This window comes from Wyeomyia smithii, chromosome 2, assembly GCF_029784165.1.
Source record: "Wyeomyia smithii strain HCP4-BCI-WySm-NY-G18 chromosome 2, ASM2978416v1, whole genome shotgun sequence".
Classification (NCBI taxonomy): Eukaryota; Metazoa; Arthropoda; class Insecta; order Diptera; family Culicidae; genus Wyeomyia; species Wyeomyia smithii.
The window spans coordinates 231,641,912-231,664,343 of NC_073695.1; the positions used below are offsets into that span (position 1 = coordinate 231,641,912).

The 22,432-nt window shown below is 36.8% G+C and overlaps 1 protein-coding gene across 1 annotated transcript in view; it reads left to right on the forward strand.

The window, feature by feature from the left end:
* The window catches only part of LOC129724489 (potassium voltage-gated channel subfamily KQT member 1-like), a 140,086-nt gene that overhangs the window by 34,392 nt on the left and 83,262 nt on the right, over positions 1-22,432 (forward strand). The window contains exon 2 of the mRNA XM_055679436.1: positions 8,356-8,573. Coding sequence (XP_055535411.1) covers positions 8,356-8,573 — 218 coding nt within the window. The remainder of the gene's footprint in view (positions 1-8,355; positions 8,574-22,432) is intronic.

The window sequence follows — 22,432 nt, forward strand, 5'->3', positions numbered from 1 at the left end:
ACGCTTCTCTTGCGGATGGAATATCACAACTTCACCGGAGAGGTTGACTTTTCTCATGATTAAGCTCTGAGTGTTTGGGAAAATAATATGTTTACTTATGTTGTTACTTGTTGCGAGTTGAAGAACCCAATATTTGTCTAGGTATTTTTTCGAAAATTTTAACCACCGCACAATGTTAGGCAGACTGAAAAAACTTAACTCTGTAGGCAAAGTTTATACAAACAAGCCCGTGTTGAATTTCGGCGAAAAACTTTTCGCCCCACGCGAAGCGATGTTTATTTTGTTTTTTTTCCTAGACAATTCAGACTGAGCCGACACGTATCAAGCGCTGAATCATTCCGAGAACATTAGCAGTTGTTGTGTTCAGAATTTCAGGATACAGATATGCACGGTAATGCAATGTTAGTACGTTTCACCTTTTATTTGTGTAAAGCTATTGATGCGATTACGCCACGCTCATTCAGCAGCGTCAGTTTAAATTAGTTAAGCTACACAAGCGAAACTACCTGGGACTCCAAAATCCTTTTTCCCATGCTTTCGTCTGAGTGCCATTCCATCACACCGCCCCGGTACGAATCCATTACCTTAATGCAAGGTTAATGCGTACTCATTCATCAGCTTTCAATATTAGAGCGTACGATTCTGGCAAACTTCACATCCAAAGAACTTTCTCTTTCAGTGAATTTCACTTCAATCGACAATTGAGCTGGCGCTAGTAAGTTTTCTTTCTGTAATGATCGGGAAAATCAATTCACACCGTCTGCTGCAAGCTAAAAGTTTCTTAGAAACTCTGCCTGCGGCGGATTGGTGGAAATGAAAATACATAAAATAAGAGAACTTTTGCTTTGGCATTTCACGATACTGACTGGTTACAAAATGCTAATGAAAACTACATTTTATTTAATGAAAATTAAAAAACTATAAGGAAGTAATTTAAATCTAATTCCAATCGTATATTCGATCCCAATTCTAATCGCAATCTGAACTCCAGTTGAAAACTCAATTTAAATTCCAATAATAATTTCTTTCCCAAATCAAGTCACAGCCCGAACCCCAATTTCGTAACCAATCTAAATCCCAATTCCAATCCCTATCTTTATTCCAATTCCAATTTAAATTCTAATCTAAATTGGAGTCACTCTCAAATCTCATCCTTCATCCCAAACACAGTTCGAATTCCAATCTTAATTCTATTCCATTCCTGATAAAAATTCCCAGTCTCAAATCCCAAACTCAATTTTAATTTCCAGCCCTGTTTCAACCATTATCCGACAACCACAATTTCAATCCCAAAGTTAATTCCTCCCGATTTTTATTGACAACACAATCTCAATCTCACATTCAAGCCCAACTCTAATTTATACCAAATTTCATTTTCAATTCCAACACAAATCCCAGTTCAAATTCCAATCCTAACCCCAATTTCCATCGCATTGCGATTTCTAAAATCAATCCTATAATCCAGCCCTAATATCAATCTCTAACTCTCCGATTCGTATTTCATTCCAGATTTCATTCATAGTTTAATCCCCAAACCCCAATCAAAATTGTGATCTCAATTCCCATTACAGTCCAATTCTTAGTTCAAATCCCAATGTTAATTTCCATTTTAATTACGATTTCTATCTGAATCCTAAACAATATCGCAATATCAATTCAAACTCAATAAAAATCACAATTCCAGTTTTTATTAGGGTTTGCAATATTCCCGAGAATAAGTTTCCCGGGAAACGGGAATGAAAAATCTCATTTCCCGGGAATTCCCGGGAACCGGAAAAGGAAAAAATCCTTAGCAAAATTAAGATTTCAAATAAAGTTTATTTATAAAAAGTTTCAAACAATCGCTTACAATTTAATTATCAATTGAAGAAAAAAATTTATTCAAGTTCACTCCAGAAATTCATGAACAATCGTCTATCAATCGCCTCAGTTCCGCTGACAATTTTTCGTTAGGCCCAAATAATGTAGTTCCCTTTTGTAAAACTTTGCTTAAGATTGCTGAATCACCGCTGGAGTCTGATTTCTAAAATACTTCCAAATCACCGATTTCAGCTCTTGCTACATTTCATTAGAAACTGAAGAGTCCAATACTTTTAGTTTGTTGAGGAGTTTGTTGAAGCTGAGTGTTTGGCAGCCCGATTTTAGAGCATTTGAATGCCTTCGTAATTAATGCGAAATCGCGGCCACGACCCAAGTTACACTGACTGAGTTTTATTAATTTATTTATTTCTGATCGCATTGATTCACGGGTTTCAATTTTCTTTTATCAATTTAAAGCAAAGCAAAGCAAAGCCTTGGTGCTACATTCCAATTCGGAACTTGACCTTCTGTTTTTATTATACGGAAAATTTTCCGAGAAACACTTCAAATTTAAAATAAACTCAGCTACATTTGCCGAAAAATGAAAATTTAGTTTTAAAATAGAAAAATAATCTATCTGGCAACACTTCCGGTCAAAAATAATATTTTTTTCTGGATTCCTTGGTTTATTTTCAAAATTCACTCATCACTATTTTTCGGGTGTCTTACGGCTATAAACTATAAAATAAATTAATTACGAAATTTACAACTATTTTCGTAAAAATGTTATACCTCGAGATTGGCTCATATTACCTCGGGATGATAGTTGTTTCTTACGTGAAATTTTCCAAGGAACACGATTAAATTATTAAAATTAAAAAAAAATGGGTCATTTGCCAAAAAATGTAAATTTAATTTTCAAATACAAAAAAATCTATCTGGCAACACTTCCAGTCAAAAATTTTATTTTTTTTTTGGATTCCTTGGTTTATTTTGTTTAAAAATCATCTATCAGTATTTTGCGGACGTCCTACATCTATGAATTGTAAGAAAAAGAAAAACGGAATTTGAACAAAGATTACCTGACTCTGTCACAAAGAGGGGGGTCCCACAGAGCGGGGGGTGTTCCAATCGACACCAAAATTAGGATTTTTTCATAGTGAACCTAGATGAATAATTCCCCCAGCTTATAATTTTTTGATGAAGTTTGATGCGAAAATAAATTCCCCCGAGTTTGAACATATTTTAACTTAAGGGGCAACAATGGCTCCATTTTGAATTTTTGGGAAATTGGAAATTTTCGACGTTTTTTCGAAGCCATTTTGTTTTAAGCCAAATATCGAAATTCTAAGAGTTTATCTTAAATCGGACAAAAACTGAGCTCAAAACGGTGATTGGCATGGTTTTAGTATATTTCACAAAGCAAAATAATATTGAGTATATCTGAGCATTGATAGTGATGCGCCAATATCTAAAAGTGGTAGTCAAATTATATCTTATATTGAGTAAAAAACTCTCAGAAATTGATTGGTTGGTGTCTGATCTACGTAAAATGTCAGCAACATGTCGATTTTGCCCCAACTCCCCTACATTACTAAAATAGGTTTATTTTATTTTATGAATTGTTTCGCGATATCAGACATGCGATGCTCAGCGAGTTTGACGCGGTTGGCGTCCGATCTCACGCAAAACTCAAACTTGTCACTCATTTAAGCACTTTTGAATATAACTCTCAGTTAAAACGTATAGAAAAACTCAAACAAAAAACGTACACAACGAGAATGGCTGATCGACTAAACAAAGGAAAATTGTAAGTAAACACGTGCTGTAGAGGCGCTATAACGGTGGAGACTTGATGCAGCGACCTTTATACTTTAAATTTGAATCACTAATAACGATCATAGGTAACTTCTGTTAGTTTACAAGCCTCGAAATAAAGAGAAAAACGAGCATCGCCAAAATAAACGAAAAATGTTATTTTGAAGCATAAAAGTTGTTCGGTGAAAATTGGTTTAAACGAATTTTGAGCATATGTTTGTATGTATTAGGGTGGGGAATCGTTATATGGAAAAAACGAAATTTGATAGCAGAAAGCCAGAACCAACTTTTTTTTTGTTCTATTTGGGACCCCAAACAATCCTGAATTTATTGGAAGTCAATTGGTTTTGTCTCCGCTTGGCGCATTGCATTTTAAATTTATATGGAGATTTGTGTGGGAAAACTAACTTTTTTGCATTTTTCATTTCAAAGAGCTCAAAATGGCTCAAATCATAGGTTTCATGACTTCGAATGCTAGGTTTTTCGATGCCTAACAACTTAGCCGAAGACACTAAAGACCTAGGGTGTGCCAAAAAAATACCAGAGCTGTTCAAAGTTGAGTATGTCGAAATTTATGTTACAAATCATTTTTTCTGCCAACACTGCCAATGTACAGGCGTTAGTCAGATTTCCATCGGAAGTGACCTCTGAAACACGTTGTAGATTCTACCTACGCCTAGAATATTGACCTGAATTTGTTTGTTTGATCCAGCTGAGTGTGCAAACTCGTTACGACAGGTTATTTCTGATGGGAATCCTACTGGCGCCGGTACATTGGTAATGTTGGCAGAAAAGAAGATTTTCTGCATTTAAATCGACATACTCAACTTTGAACAGTTATAGCTCTTCTTAAGGACATCCTAGCTCTTTAGTGCCTTCTGCAAAGTTGTTAGTTGTCACATAATATAGTGCATTATTAGATCATTATTGAGCTCTCTAGAAAGGTAAATGCAAAAAAGTAGGTTTTCCCATATAAATTTTCATACAAATTTGAAATGCAATGCGCCAAGCGGAGACAAAACCAATCGACTTCCGATAAGTTTGGGATTGTTTGGGGCCCCAAAAGGAACCAAACCAAAGGGTGGGGTCAATGGGCAGGTGTACCATAAAAAATGCCTCCAGCAGCGTCTACTTTCACTTTTGAAACCTCCTGCCCTTTTTTGGCCGGAGCTCAGTCATTCGAACCCACCGGAACTACAGCCGGTTGAGAAATACTGGGCCAAAATGAAGCAGACGTTTCGAAAGGACGTGAAACTCGAGGATGATATGGAAATTAAGATTTCTGCACGAAAATATGTTGGTCCAAACGTTGTACAAGAATTGTGATCTCGTTCATTAGGAAATACCTCTACTTTGCTCCGGAAAAACACAACCCAAGGTCCCGTCGTTCCTTTTGGATGCAGCTTAACTCGATGGGTTTGCTTCCCCTTTTTTTTTTTTTTTTTTCATTGTTTACTTCATAATTTTGTTTCCGGGAGGATCATACAAGGGAATGAGCTGGATTCCTCTCCCGGAATCGGAAAAGCTATTCTCTTCATTTAAGGTTCCGTCACTTGTTTGTCGTAGTTCGAACACGAAAAATCCACCACGGCTCAAGCAATTAACCAATCATCAAACGGGAGCCGGTCGAATAATCAATTTCCAACTGTTTCGCGATCCACCTATGTGAAGGATTGGCCTAGTTTTCCACGACCATGTCCAGTATTTTTTGTCGACGCACTGAAAAAAATGCGCATATAAATATTTTACTGTATGAGATACCCTTCCAGCAGGTCTTGAGGTACGACGCTGGCCTAACAAGCCAGTCGTCGGATTTTCGAGTCCCGGCTCAAGAGAGACTATCAACGAAGACGTCACACCAATCAAACATACTGTTTTGACCCTAAAAATATTTGTAATCAATAATACCTTCCCGAAATAGCATTCTTCAATAGCTTCTCAAAAATGAGTCGTGTTACAAAAAATTGAAGAAAACTTAATGCAAAGTTTCAGCCAAATCAAAATTGACAATTTGAAAAAATATTGAAACCGAATATAGAAGGATTGTCGATATTATGCCATGGTTTCATTCGTGAATAATTTCACTAGGCAACGAGTTGACTCCTACTTCTCATCGTCAAAATTATTATTTTTTTGCTTATTTATTACAATTGCGCAATTGATGTTTGCTCCTAATTCGCCATAATCGTAAGCGAATCATTATCGATTTGGGCCCATAAACAATGATGAAAAATTCAAACAATAAAAATATTCTAACGAATATTTCGAAACGAAAACTTTACTTCATTCCACACGTCAGTACCTACAGATTGAATTTTCACAGTAGCATCGACGGAACCGAAATAGTGTTCCACATTTGGTGGAAAAATAGAAAACCGCATCGGCTACAAATGAACGAGCGCAAAGGGAAAATCAATAAAACATTAATTCACTGCCGCAAAACTACTACGTTACCTGTATCGGGTTACGATGGGCCCGGAAAAACCAGCGCTACCTTTGAACCGTACACAAAGGATGGATAAGAGGCGCAGCAAAAGCACCACTAGCACCACGTCATCATCGTCGGTTTATTTCAGTTGACTAAAAAAACTGAAAATTGACTCTGTCAGTGGAACGCTCGGGACCGGATTCGTGCTAACATGAGACTCCAAATCGATGCCAAACATGCGTTACAATTGCAAACTTATTCCTAGCTGTATTCGGTATCGAAAATAGATGATTTTGGTTCACTTTAGCTTTCCCATGGCGGGGATAAAATAATACGATATAATGCCACCTTCGAGTGCGACAAAAAGTTGATCTCGCTAAAGCTTCGCCCCGAAAAAAGCGAATGAAGTTTGGTTGACAATCTAAAACTACCGTCTATCTTGAACCCGCACAACAGGATGCAATCTCGGATGCTCTGCCGGAGACACTTGTCACTCGAATATGTCAACCTTAGGGTACCCCCAGTTCAGAGTTTGCAGAGTCCGTCTGTGTGTACTTATGTACAACCGACCGACGAGCGGAAAAGCCCATCGGTTATTGATTCCGACGGTGTCATATCCACGGTTAGATTCGCTTCAATCTTGGCAAAGCAGAAAGGCAAACATCCTGAAACCAATGGGAGCTAATATTTTCCAGAGCTCTACCACCCACAAACCGAAATAACAGGATGTTTGCTGGTAGTGCTGGCAACTGTTCTGCCCCATGCTGGGAACCGTGATATCTGCAGGAAAGTTTGACGTGAAGCGAACTCAAGGGATGATCGAAATAAAATGCTCTCCGGTAGATCCGAATCCGAGTACCATCACGACGCGCGCGGGTGGAAAGAGATTCGGTCTGTCTGAGGATAACAGGCCCGAGGCTAGTTGCTAGCTCCGGTTCGCACTGTGTTCGGTAACATCTGTTTGTTCCCGTAACCGTGGACAGCAGTTAGATGATACCACTTGGCAAGAAGAGTATAGTAGGACTGCGGTGATTGTAAATTTTGGTGTTTCTAAAGTAATACTCACTAACGAGTTATTATTTCACGCCGGTAGCCACATAAACATGTTCAATGCACATGTAATAGCACGACTGATGATGGAGTCCCATTTCGTTCTGCGTCATGTATACTACAGGGAACTTTTCAGTTTTATTCAAACCAGATGAAAAGCGAATAGCTTTTGTCAAGTGATTAAATTTCTAGTCATTACAAGGTGTGCAGGTGCGAGCTATGTTTTAATATCGGTTAAGTTTTCTTTGAAATATCTCAACCGAATAATGTAGCTGGGTACTAGTAATAAAAAGAATATCTCTTTATATTTATTCGACAACAGATGAAATTCTTACCCTCATGACAATTACTAAGCAAAACAACTAAATTAACTAAACTAAACTAAATTAATTTGATATCCAATCTTGCGTGGTACCCCAGGTACCAAGTGGTTTTGGTATTTCCTTTATACTGCTTTTTGAAGAATTCAATCAATTATACCAGTAACAAATTTTTCACATAGAATTTACCTCAATAATAAACAACTAGGTAAATTGCTTAAATTCCAGTTCGCTCTTCAATTCCGGTAAACTATGATTCAATAGAAACGTAACACCTTGCTAAACAATTGTCTATTTAAACCAAACGTAATGGTAGAACAAATAGAAGCTGCATCCATATTCAAACCAGAATCCATGCTGTTGGAGCTAAAGTAAGGGTTAGTGGATGGAGAGCAGTTATTTGTAATTACATTTCTAAATGTTCCTCTGCTTGGTAAAGGTTTATGCTGGCTTGTCAAACTAACTCTAGCGTGTTCCGGACGAATGATGGAAAGCAAAACTTTATCCACCACTAGCAAAGCAAGCATAACATAACCAGCAGGAAGCAACATACTTTACTTTCGGTATCGTCGGTACACGAACGAACGAGTAGAATTGGATCGTAATCCCTAAATTCAACAACATGACTGTCGAAGATGAAGAAGTGTATTAATAATGCACTTGATGATTGCTGCAAGAGTGGGCTTCGCCCGTTGCTCTGAATTATTACATGCTACTGCTGTGTTTGCAGGCTAAAAGGATATGCATTATAATCCTGCTCCATTTACTTTCGTAGCTCCGCAACGGAGAGATCAAACTGGGCGGCAAAAACACTGCACATTCAAAAGCGCGTCAATTGAAAGCATGATTGAAATTTCACTTAAAAGCATTTTATTTCGAGAAAATTTCATTCCAAATCGCATAATCCTTTTTATATTTCCTTTCGCTTTCTCGTTGCAGATTCATGCTCGTGCTGGTGTGTTTGATATTTAGCGTGCTGTCGACGATAGACGAGTACAGTAAGTTCGCGAACGAGACCTTATTCTGGATGGAGATCTGTCTGGTGGTGTTCTTCGGTGTGGAATACCTGGTGCGGCTGTGGTCCGCCGGCTGCCGGTCCAAGTATATGGGCTTCTGCGGCCGGCTGCGGTTCATTCGCAAGCCGATATGTATTATAGGTAAGCACCCTGATAGCTTCGAACAGAAAGCGGAAGAAATTATGAAAGCAGACGGGGTATTTGTATACTGGCGAGGTTTTAATTGAAGTTTAATTTTACGATCATTGCATTGGTTATCAGCGTTTCAGCGAAAAGTATAATTATATGCATTATGAAAATTTGTCCAATTATTAATTCGCATTTTGATCCGAATTATAATTTCATATAGCCGAATCGTATTGCTATCCTCTGTCTGGGGTAATGAATGAAAATCCTGCAAATAGTGATCCCTATCCCGAGCGCTTCCGCTCACTGCGGTGGAATTAAATTTGAACAAGCTAATTTAAAATGCATTACAGGAACCGAACGTACCGATCCGGCACACCGGTTATCATATACCCGGGAATAGGGCTGATTGCGAACATCACGAGAACACCACGTTAAAGTGTCGAGCTAGCGTAAAATTTCCACAGTCCTTTGGCTGCCGGCTAACCAGACGCGGAAATTAGTTTTCAAACGAGCGAATATTTCGGAACCTGCAGCGCATCTAATGATTTCGATAAAAAAAAAACTTACGTTTTGTTATGAAGTCTTATAATCTTATTCGAAAGATATTCACATTTCCTACACGCATATGAAATTAATATTAAATTTTGATATATAACCTTAGACTCGAACCTACGACGACCGGTTTGTTAGGCCAGCATCGTACCTCGAGAACATCTGGGAGGTCAAAAACATTGAATCGGTTATTTATGTGATTTTCAATGCTAGTTATTGATTTGTTTTTAGAATATCAAGATTTGTTTATAATCTTAAAGAATCAATATTTTGGCATTATTTTTGTTATTTTACCAACTATGTTAACTATTTGTGTGGTAGAGATCGACTGTAGGGGGTACCAATGATAGGGTTTCGGCTTAGCAGTCTTTAAACTCTATGTTTAGAACGAATTTGTTGTTATTCGTCCCAACGTTTCAACACTTGATGGTGCCTTCATCAGGGGAAAAATAATTGTATTGTTCCACGTCAGATGAGTTTCATAACTTGAACTATGGTTAGCAATTTTGAAAAACTTACGGTAGATGCTGAGTAACTTATACACTCAAAAAAATAAATCCTATTGGAAATTTTAAAAACTTAAGCATACATTTGTACTCCGACAACATATTAGTGCTGGGACTATCCGGATCAAAATTTCCGGATATCCGACCTCGGGTATCGGAAAAATATCCAAAATCCGGATCAATCGGATATCCGGATATTATCCGACAGGATATCCGGATTTTCGGATAGTCGGATATCCGGATATCCGGATATTGTATCCGAACATAGTTGAATGAGAATTATGTAAATAATTATTTACGAGGGGATGGGGGATTGTGGAAAAAGCCTTTTTTCGCGTTACATTTCATTCGAACGGGCCTAAAAGCTAGAAAAAAAAATCCGGATATCCGAATAGTATTCGTTTACACATCCGTGATTCGAGCTTCGGATAACCGGATCACGAATATATCCGGTTAAAAGTCCCAGCACTACAACATATACAAATTCACCCACCACCAAGTGTACAATGCTCCCTTTCCACCTCAAGTAAAAAAAATCACACACCGTCGCATATGTTGCACAAGTTACAAGTTTCTTCAATCTCCAATTCATTCGGTGTGCGTGTATTAGTTCGCTCGGAGTAGAGAAAAAATATGACAAGAGTTGCCAAGCATAGAGTATGGAAACGTTGATGATTTCAAAGACTTGAAATGCGTCTTGAAATAACATCACGATCTGTAAGCTGCGTTAGAGCAAAACAAAAACATTCGCTTTCTTGCAAGCTATCTAAAACACATACTCATTGGTTCATGGAAACTTATTTGGATCTGTTTGAAAATACAAAACTAGTGCCCATCCAGAACAATATTCGCAACTTCGGCAACTCTGGTCAGACAGTATTACATATTTCCATTTAGAGTAAACACTGGGGGACGGGACGAAAGTGTTTCTAATTAGACATTTGAGGTTGACGGTTGAGATTGTGATTATGTGTGGACGAAGGGGACAGAAATGAACCTGATCGTTGCATCAATACAAATGCAGTGAGTGAAGTCTTGGTAACACATGCATTGCACTGCTTGGCTGTATGTTCTCCTGCAGAAACACAAATAAGCGTGTGGCCGTCATAATTTTTGTTACTTTTTAATTATTACTCTTTGTGTATAATGCGCAGTCATAAGACACAATAAGTAATAAAATTTTGCCCTAAAGTAATAAAATGTTCCTCGTTTGCGTTGGGTGTAGTTATTTACATTACACGGAGAATATTTAATTACTTTTAAACAACATATTATTACTTTTTGTGTCTGCAAACCGTGCATTCGACAAAAAAGTAACAAAATAAATGCTGGTAAGCTTGTATGTGTTTTTGCTAAGGAAAATAATATCAAAAGCCACAACTCACGTGCAAGCAAGACTTCACTAGCTGCATTTGTGTTGATGTAACGATCAAGTTTATTTCTGTCCCCTTCATTCACACATATGCAGAATCTCTCCCGTAGCATCTCAACCCAAAATGTCTAAATGGAAACAACACTGTTTGGTTCTCTAACTCAATTCACTGTCATACCTTGTGACCAGAGTTGCCAAAGATACCAATGCTTCTAGAGTGGCACGAGTTTAGTGTTATAGTCGTTCAAGTAAACTAAATAGCCTAAGACCAATATATTCAAAACTGCACCCTTGAATAACTAAAGCACATTAAAAGCCAGCAACTTTTTAATTTTACAGAAAAAGTCAAAATAAATTATGATCGAAACTTTGCCTAAAAAACATTCAAAAATGCCTCTTAAGAATAATTTAAAATTTGTCCCAGAATATGAAAAAAATCGCTGAAAAAGCGGACGAAGCAAACTAGGCTTTCCTAATGAAGTTAAAACGCTTGACAACGCTTCTGAAATCCAGGAAAAATGAAGAAAATGATCTTAAATTTGGTTCGAATCAATTAAGCAATTTCAACGAGAGGAAGAAACCGAAAAAAAATTATTCAAATTCAGCCTAAAAGGGCAAAACAAAAATTTATTTCAAATCTAGCTAAGAGTTATTTCATATATGGATGAAACTGTGATGAAACATGTCTGAAGAACCTCTCCAAAATACGAAGAGGACAAAAATTCAATGATTTCAAATTTATCTCAAATATATCTGACTATGACTCTAAAACCAGAATATCTTTAGAATTTTTATCATACATATACCAATGTAATTTGTGACAATATTCCATTTTTTGTAAACTATACCATGTTCACGTGGATGTAATCATTACCCCCTCCTCCTCCCGCGGACAAGCGTGGACATATACGTTCTCGAGCTCGAGTTCCAAACAACTCGAAAACCGATGCATTTAGAATTATAATCAACAAAAACTTTTTGATTTTAAATAACTGTCTGAATCTTCTAAAATAATGATTTTACAAAAATTATGAAAAATGTTGAAATTTAAAATTTCACAACAAAATTAATTTGCCTTGAAAAATTGATTTTTATTTTTCCCACTTGGACTTTTTTTGAAGTTGCGTAATAACTTCAAGTTTCTTTAAAAAATATTCAACTCTTTTTCTTATTGAAATTTATTTGTATTTATTTTTAGTCAAAAACATTTTTTTTTACAGTGTATATTTTTTTATGAGGCATTCCTGGGAAAAACTCTTCTGAAGACCGAAAGGCGCTATATGCTTGTAGAAAAAGTTATTCACTTCAAACTGATGGAATGTCTGACTAACGGCTCAGCATTTAGTTTTTCCAGTAACACTGCTGCAGCATGCTGCTATTGTAAATTGCTTAAGGATGAGAGATAATTTCGCGTGAAAATAAGCTTGAAAGTGTGATTTTTGCTCATAGTATCTTCGGAGAAGCCACCAAGATAAAATTTTACGCGATATCATTTCTTATCACATGATTGAATTTGCAATTGTTGGAAATATTTAATGGTGAGCCGTTCGTCAGATATTCAATCAGTTTGTGGAAAATAATTTAATCTACAAGCATCGTAGCGCCTTCTAGTCTTCAGAAGTGTTTTTCCCAGGAAAATTTCCTACAAATATCATGTATCGACATATTTTTAGGAGCCAACTGGACATCTCTAGAGAATAAGTTTTGAAAAAGTGGATTTTCCCATATAAAATTGTATGGAAACTTTAAAAATCGGGCGCAAGAGTATAGTTTCACAGATCGATCTGAAAATTTACACAGTTGTTGTAAGATCTATAAGGAACACGAAAAGTGCATGGGAGCGAAAAAACACTATCGCTTTTTTTCCCCATATAATCGTGTCCCAGTCTACTAGGCATGCGCAGCGTGCATGATTGGTTCATTATATTCGCAAAAAATAATAATGACAACTGGCATGTTACAAATATGTCTATCATTTTATCTATCCAATTGCTATAGTATATAAATCTATCCAATATAAAACCAAACTGAGATTTATGGTGAACAAACCGCTTCGTCACGTTAGTGATTGTTTTGATGCGTGATATACATTTAGTTTTGTGAAAAGTTTGATTTTGTGCCGGATGATCGTTATTTGCGGAAAGTGTTCCTTTATTCATTTCATTCTGAGAAACGGAAGCGCATCGAGAGTTAAAAAAGTGTTCATAAATACTCGTAAATACTGCTCTAATTGAAACAACATATCGTGATTGATTCCGTCTCTTTAGAGACGATAATTTCGATGTTGACGACTTTCCATGTGAAAATAAAACGCTGAATTGTAGGCGATGCTGCAAAGGAGAAGAGAAACCATGCCAAATGCAAGAGCAGGTTACCTTGGTAATAGGAGTTACCCTACAGAACATATGCAAGCGATTGCATGCTTTGGGAATGTTTCAAAAACAAGAAACCTGGGTTCTTTATGATTTGAAGCCAAAATAAAACCACACTAGGGTCTGATCAAGTTAAATATTTAGGGCTAATTTATGATAAAAATCTTACTTTCAAGGAGCAAATTGAGAATATTCAAATAAAGTGCAATAAATATATAAAATGTTTGTATCCTCTTATCAACAGAAATTCTAGACTTTGTCTCAAAAATAAACTGTTAATTTACAAACAAATATCAAGACCAGCAATGTTTTATGCAGTCCCCATCTGGACAAGTTGTTGTACAACCCGAAAGAAGATGCTTCAAAGCATGCTTATCTTTTCTCCTCAGAAAATCTCTAGAGTGCAGGAGAACACACTTGCACTGCGGAAACAACTGCTCTCACACTAGAGAGCAAATCAACGCACATGCTAGAAGAGAACGACGGACGATTTCTGTATGGTGAGCTTCCAGAAAGCACCGCAGTGAAATCTGAAATCTCTCTCTTGCGAGACAATGAACTATCATGTACTTTCTCACACGTATGGACATCACGCACAATTATTACGCAGCAAAGCAGTCTGCGGTGCTTTTTACAGTTTGTTTCTTGAGCATGGGAAAAAAAGAAAAGGGATTGGGAGGAAAAAATAGACTGTGTTGCTCGTGCCGGTCGAGTTTACTCATATCGAATTCGTTTTCGCGGTGTAGCTACACGAGGACTAAACCTTTGCCCGGTAGGTTATTTTTCACTTTTCGGAGTACTCGCCAGAGGACACTGTGGTGTATTTCTGCGTATTCTCTGTAGAGTGATTCACCCATCTTGTTTCTATCAGATGTGGGGTGAGCTGTAAGTGTGTTTGTCTCTCTGTTAGTTGGTTGAGACACTTCGGAGTGGAGAAAGAAGCAGTATGGTGAAAGCATTGCTACACGGAAGTGGGCGGTGAATTTTTCTTCCGCTCTTTCCACATACTGAGAAGAATGACAAGCATGCTTCAAAGGATTCATAATAAACTTCTGAAAATGATATTGAAGCGTCCTCACTGGTTTAGTACGAATGAACTACACAGGCTTACTGATGTGGAAACATTAGAAAATATGTCAGACCAAATAATCAAAAAGTTTCGACGAAAATCGTTGCAATCGTCAAATACAACGATTAACTCACTTTATAGTACGTAAGATAGGTATAAGATTAGATTAAGGTTTAATTTGAAATTCATTTTTTTTTTACTTGACAAGTAGGTGTAAAATTTTCCAACTATTATATTCACTTAACTGCGGAACCAATTACAATCTTTTAATAAACTAAAATTTTAAATATACACCCAACACAAACGGGGAACATTTTATTACTTTGGTGCAACTTTTTATTACTTATCATATATTAGATCGCGCATTATACACAAAGAGTAACAACCAAAAAGTAACAAAAATTATGACGGCCACACGCTTGTATGTGTTTCTGCAGGAGAACATACAGCCAAGAGCCGCAATGCATGTGTTAGCAAAACTTCACTCGTTGCATTTGTATTGATGCAACGCGAAGGTTCATTTCCGTCCGCTCATTCACACATAATAAAAATCTCACCCGTCAACCTCTAATGTTTAATTAGAAACACCACTGTTTCGTTTCCCAGTGTTTACTTGAAATAAAAATATGCAATACCGTGGGCCCAGAGTTGTTGTTGTTCGGGATGGGCACGAGTTTTGTTCTTCAAACTTCAAACAGGCCCGAATGAGTTTCTATGAAGCACACTCATTGCGTGTTTTAGATAGCTTGCATAAAGACAAATGTTTGTGTTTTTCTCTGACGCAGTTTACAAATCGCGATGTGATTCCAAGACGCGTTTGAAGTCTTTGAAATCATCAACGTTTGCATACTGTATGACAGGAAAAAATGCTGCTTGGTAACTCTTGTCATATTATTTCTTCATCCCGTATGCGTACAACAACTAATACACGCACACCGGATGAATTGGAGATAGGAGGAACGGCTTGAGCTGTGATGAGGGTCTGTCTTACCGTGAGTTAATGTACAGCTCTAAGTAGTGCTGTACATTAACCTGCAGCAGGGGGAGTCGCCCTCGCAGCGCATGTATAACACATGCGACGGTGTTGTTATTTGACTGGAGATGGAAAGGGAGCATTTTTCGACAGAGTAAATTTTGCATGTGGTTGAAACGTCCATTATTAGTCGTACTCCCGTAACACGTCTTAAATATGTGACAGTTTGTGTTGTTACTTGACTGGACATGAACTTTATTACTTTTTAAGTAACAGATTTATTACCTAAAGAGTCATTTCACGTTATTGCTAATTATGTAATACGGAAAAATTTTGCGTGTATGTAATAGTGTTGATATGACACCGTTTGTGAAAGAACACACAATAAAATTCTGAATAAATATTAGTAAAAAAATAAATTAATCACAAAACATCCCCCTATTAACCCTCTAGTGCCCAGTGCCGCCTCTAGGCGGTCTTCAGTCGAACCTCTAAAAAGCTTCAATGAGAATTAAAAAAATGTTTATGAGGCTTAATAGTGATTTTTCCGAAGTCCGTCTAAAAATTAATTTGGGTACTAGAGGGTTAAAAAAACACACTGGGGAATGGAATCAACTTCAATTGATGCAATTATGTTAAGAGCCAGTTTGCGAGAAGCGCAACCGTAAACGTGGAGTAAAACGGACCATGAGAATGATATGTACAAAAACGTCCAAATACAAAAAAGTGCAATAATTACTGCTAGACTGGATGGATTTTTCTAAAAATTTGTGGTATAATTCTACAGTAAGAGTACTTTGTTTGATGGTTTTCATTGAAACTTAGTAAAAAAGTCAAGTAAAACTTGAGTCCTTTTTAGTCAATTTCCAAATGATGCATTTGGATTTGATATCAAATCAAAGCTCTTCAGTTGTTCTATGGATACTATCTGAACCTTTTCTGGGAAGAAAACAACACCCCGTAAATCATTAAGTATTTTCCAAGAGAAATAATTATTTTCGTCATGTAAATTTTTCTGTGACTTCTCTCATCTTGCCCTTAAGTTCGTATTTAACTAGAGTAATAATCTAAATTTTCAGTAAATCTATCAAGTCTAACCCGAGTTTTTGCAGTTTTGATGATTTTGACGGCATTTTTCGAAAAAAAATCTTCGATGAACGTTTCACCCCAAATGGCGTATCTTCTGGTAAAGTAGGTAGTTCTGGTAAGGTAGAGTGATCATCCAAATTTTCAGCAAAAACTATTACGTCTAGCAGGAAACTGGCTTATACATGACATTGAAGCTCTTGAGAATCTTTACAAAGCGCCACATTCAGATATTTTTTTAGCGATGTTGAAGAGAGTAGGATGACTCTGAAAATTGGCAATTTGCAAAAGAAAAATGCTTTTTTATTCGTCATGCTACCTTTTTGACATATATTGTGACCATGCGTTTTTAATTACTCTTAGTGTAGAATAATATCACAAATTTTTAGAAAAATCCATCAAGTCTAGCTTTTGGACATATCATTTTTAAAGGCCGTTTTACCCCACTTATTCTTAATGAAAAAAATTGAAAATTTGCAAAACTTCCTTTCTTCCTTGAATAGACAAACAAACACTGAAAATTTCAGCTCAATAGAAGAACATCAAAACAACGTCCTTCAGAAAGGTATTGCGGCTCTCGCGAACTGGCTCTCAAGCACTGCCCAAACAACGGTCGCAATACGAGAAGAGGCACCGATGATTCAAATATCAAACATGCAAATAACTTTTCTGGTAGTTTTTTGAGGAAACAGCGCGATAATTCTACTGTGTGTTGCTATTAATTGAAAACCCGTTAAATATAAATAATGAAACTTTTTTGAGCCTTTTAAGTTATTCTTAATTGAATTGCAATACTTATTAGGAATTAAATCTGGTTGAAACCCATCCCAAGAGAAAAATCTATACATGGCTGTGTCCAGAGCGCTTGAAGGCAATTAAAGACCCTCTAATCGATTTTGGGTAGAATTGATCTTGACAAAAATGTCAAAATCTTTATCCCTTTAAGTATATTAGTTCCATCAATGAGCAAATGGAAACTGTCTTCGCCGGCAGCTCGCTTTGTACATAACCCATTTTTTACCTCCCGAAAAGCATGTGCCTTTTTCACATAATGAGCAGCTGTGGTTGGAAGACGCTCAAAGTAATCATCATCAAAGTCCGATGAAACTTTTCGTCCACTCCCGCTGGCTCTCACCCAGCCAACCTTGCAAACTACCGCCAACAGTTGGATTAAAGTACGTATCGCTTTTGTTGCCTTGATGAGACACAATCACAATCCACGAAATGGCTGGACTTCCACAGCGAAAGGACAGAACTTGGTAATTACATAATAAAAACCTCTTCACTTTCACGGTCTTTAACGATTTCCGACCGAAACCACGTCTAATCGAAAGACACTAATGTCCTGGGCCGAGTTGGACAACAATGGCTACGACCGGTAGCTAAGTAGTAGTAGTAAGAAGGCACTCTTATTCAGCTACGCCTTTGGCGTATAATTATGCGTTTAACCTAACTCGGTTACCTAACACTTTCCATCAGATTACAATCAAGCTGTTTCACTGCGTTTGTGGTAACCCTATTAAGAGGAGAGAAAAAATCCAGTTACATCCGGCATTCGTCTTGTTAATTAATTTCACAGAACGCCGCTACCTTCAAACCATCCAATACCACCACTATTTGCATAATTTGTCGTGCTTTATCGCCACGGTGCTAGCTAAGTAAATTTCATTCAACCGCCCGCCGGTAATAGTATTAACAACAAAATGAATTTCTTCTTAAACCAAAGATCGGTTTAACAGACGCCCGAAGGCAATTGGAGATTTATGGGGTGTCAACCCCCAATCTTGATGCATAGTTGGCGGGCAAAATTTATTATATTAAGGTTCGCTGTAGGATTGGAAATTCATTCACATATTTCGCAAAAAAAATTTACTATTGATGTTTTATATTAGAATGTTCAATATATAGCTTCGAGACCTTACTTTTCTTCTTTTTTGTTCTGAAGAAAAGAAGTAATTAAAAATACTTGAGTTTCCAATAGCATTTCCAAAAAAAAAAAGATCATACACAAACTTTTCATCATTATACACAGACTCGCCATTCTGTAAAAATAAAATTGATTGCAATTAAAGCCTTTCGAAACGCCAGATCCCACGCTCAATTACAAATGTTCGTTGCATGAAGCATAGAAACAGTTGCGAGTTTGTAGACACGAAGCGCTCGACTCGAAGTACCCGCTTCTAAAACACGAGAACTAATTTCATTCGAAGGATGTGTAAAACGCTACATTGTAATGTTGTTTCCTGTTTCTGTTACAATGTTGACCGCGATAAAATAATCCATTGCGAGTTTAGTGGCGGTGAAATTGTCGGGTTCCCTGCTTCACTTACCACCCAAAATTACATTTAAATTTTACAACTGCTCAAGTTCATAGCTCTGCTGGGCAAAAGAGTGCGAACATGTAAAGAAAACCGTCATGGTCGGCGCACAAAATTGCGACTATGTTGGGAATGTAATTCGAGTATTTTCGCACTCCAGCAAACACATGCTTAACTTTAGTGACGACTCGTTCTGCTTATGATTTAAAGTCAATCTTTCCGACAACCACGAAACGAGGTAGCAAAATCCAATTTGAAGCACTTTGTCAGTCACGTCGTAATGCCACAAAAGTAGAGGAACTTGTTTGGCTGCAATAATGTTGTGCCTGCACAGAGCATAGGATACTTAGTCTGGGAAAGTCGTCGTTACAACAACGTAAGTCCCGTGTGATACAAGCCAAGGAAATCAAACGACGGTTTGCGGTGCGGAATATTTACATATGCTTTCCTAACTTTTTCCTCTACGGTTCGTAGTCGTAAAGAAAATTTCGTGTGCTCCCCCTATTTACTAACAACCCTCAGCTAGCAACCCAAAGTTTAAATATTTGATTCTGACTAGTCAACAATTGAGCACTTATCAGGGATCATCTGTTTGGCTTCCATCGAATGATAATATACCGGCTATCGGTGAACGATGAATTCGACGACGGTTCGATTTGGTTCTTCCCCCAAAGTCAATTCAGTAAACCGTCATCTGTTGATCGGTTTATATTAAGGGCGACAATAATCGTTTCAAAAGAAAACCAACTAAATTATTCAGAGAGTGGTTGGATGGGAGTCTGCCCCAGTTTGACACGGAAGGTGTGTGTGGAAATAGCTTTTGGATTGCTTTTGTTGAGTTATTTTCGCATACGGGCAAGCGGTATTTATTTGTCGAGTGATATTGCACCACCGATGCTAACTAATATTGATATGAATATATTTGTTTTTTTTTTTTTTTTGGTCGAAGCCCAACACAATGACTTCGTTCGCTGGGTGTTCATTCGACACTATTGCACTGTAACATATAAATCAAATATATTTTTTATCGTTTATTTACAATCTATCCAAAATGCTACTCACTCCGAAGAAGCATTTATACTGTATCAGAGCAGCTTCACCAGCTTTATTCTAAGTAGAATAAATTCTAAACAGACAGATATTTTCATTTCTACAAAAATTGCATAGGTAGAGAAGCATGAGCTCTGCAACATTTTTAGTTTTGGTTACATAATATTGAAATGTTGAAATTTTGCAAACCATAAATTAGAAATTTGAAAAAAAAAATACTTTTTCGATTAGTTTATCAGTATACAAATCCAATTTTCTTCGATGAGTCAAGTTTGCCATGGGCATTAGGGCGCCAATCATCGTATGGAAAAAAGTGACCAGAAAATTTCAAAAAAAAACCTATACAAAATGTTCACCTGCTCGAAAAAACACCCTGTGCAAAATTTCAGCTCAATCGGACTTAAAATGGGGTGGCGGGCAAAGCGATTGAAATTTGGCTTTTTTGAAAACCGAAAAATCACCCAAGGGGGGGGTACGTGAAATTTCGGTTTTCCAATTTTTTTTTTTTTGATGCCAAATGACTTGAAAATGCATGAAACTTCGAGAGTTGGTGTCATCTGAAAAAAGTTTTTTTTTTGCAAAAATTTACTCTCTGGGACTTGGTCGTTTTTTTAATTGTGGTAGGCGGAGTTCAAAATGTTTAGAATTTATCTTTTGAAATTGATCACTAGTCTCTCGAAATAGCTTGTATAATGATATACACTATAACTAGCATCGAATACATTATGTTTTATTAGGGTGGTTCATTTATTCGACATAGGGTGATTCATAATATTGTGTAAAAATGAGTATAAAATGGAAAAAATCACTTTTCACTGAATACCAATAGAAAAATTCTTGAAAATATAATATTTGTTATATCATTGACGTTAGGGTGACAATGTTGAATTGGAAAAATTATAAGTAAAATGGCAGAATATTACAAAACAAATTTACAAAATGTATCAAACTACTCTGTGCAAAAAAAATTATCTCAACCAAAATTAAGATTGTGTCTCGTGGAAAATGTTGAATGCCTTCATGTCATTTACAAAACCACACACGGGTGGTACATGGAATTTTAATATTTGGAAAATGTTTTCGATTCCAAGTGTCGTAAACTTTTGAATGAAACGGTGGAAACTGATGGAATATGTTATATTACTTTGTTTGAAAAATCTACTCTCTAAGACACTTGCACTCGTCTTTCGAATGTTGTACCAGACAATTTATTCGTTTTATTTACCACAATAATGTCCTTTGCCAACACTTGATTGAACACACAGTGCTCTGGTTTATCTAATCGGACAAAAGACTGTATCGATGTTATTCAGTGATAATGAGAGTATAGGGATCTCAATCAGATAGGCAACACAATTGACTCGTTCTTTCTGGGTTCGCGTCGTTTTGACAGTTCGACCATACATTTTCTGTCAAGTTCACATCATCAGAACGTGAACCGGTGTGCGGTGTGACATCTTCGGCAAAGTTGTAGATAATAGTTTTGTTTTTCAAAACAAATAAACACTCTAAAAACAAATTACTAATTAAAAAAAATAAAAGAAAGTAATAAATTAATTATCTAAAACAGCCCATTTAAAACAACTGATTTTTTTTATAAAAACTACGAAAGTTATCCTGAACAACGAAACCGGCCATGGAGAAATCAGAAAAAAAAGTTATATTTTTTAATTTTTTTTGGAGGAACGAAGTTATTATTTACAACTTTGCCAGATACAAAACAATATCGCACGCTAGCCTGGGTGGCTAATGCGGTCTCGATCAACTAGATTAGTTGAGAGAATTCGTTATCGGTATTGTTTTCGGCACATTTTGCATGTTGTAGGATAAGTACAACGATACACCGTGCCCCAGTGCTGAGTTGAGAAAATTTCCAGCTCGAAAAGATCCTCGACCTGATCGGGAATCGAACCCGATATCACAACCATGTGGGAGAGCTAGCCGACCGACATCGCTAACCACAGAACCACGGGACCACTAAAACTTTGCCAGATACACTATGCCAATCAGATAAACCGTTTTGACTGTAGAAATATTCTTGATTCCTCATAGAGTGCTCTATTGGAAATTAAAAATATGTCTACAGTCGAACGGCATAGTGTCTTCGGCAAAGTTGTAGATAATATTTTGTCCTTCCAAAAAAAAATTTGCCTTTTAAAAAAAATAATTGAAAATAATTTTTTATTTCAAAAAAATTTTTTTTTTTTCAAAAAATGATAACTTATTTTTCTTGATTTCTATATGATCGGACTGGTTTCATTGTTTTGGTAATCTTTTGTATGTTTTATAAAAAAAAATCAAGTTTTTAAAAAATGAGCCCTTTTGAATAATTAATTTTTAATCTTTTTTCTAACTTTTAAACGAATACGAATAAACAGGCTAGATCTGTTGAAGATCGTGCCCCGCATGTTAAAAGCCACACGTTTCTTAGCACCTCCAAGCGCAATTTTGAAAAGGAGGTAGGAAAGACTGTCACCTTTTCGAAGTCCCTCACGTGTTTCAAACGGCCTTAAAATCGACGGTGGAGTGTGGAGACTTGATATTCGCGACACTTTTGGCGGATCTGCCGCAGC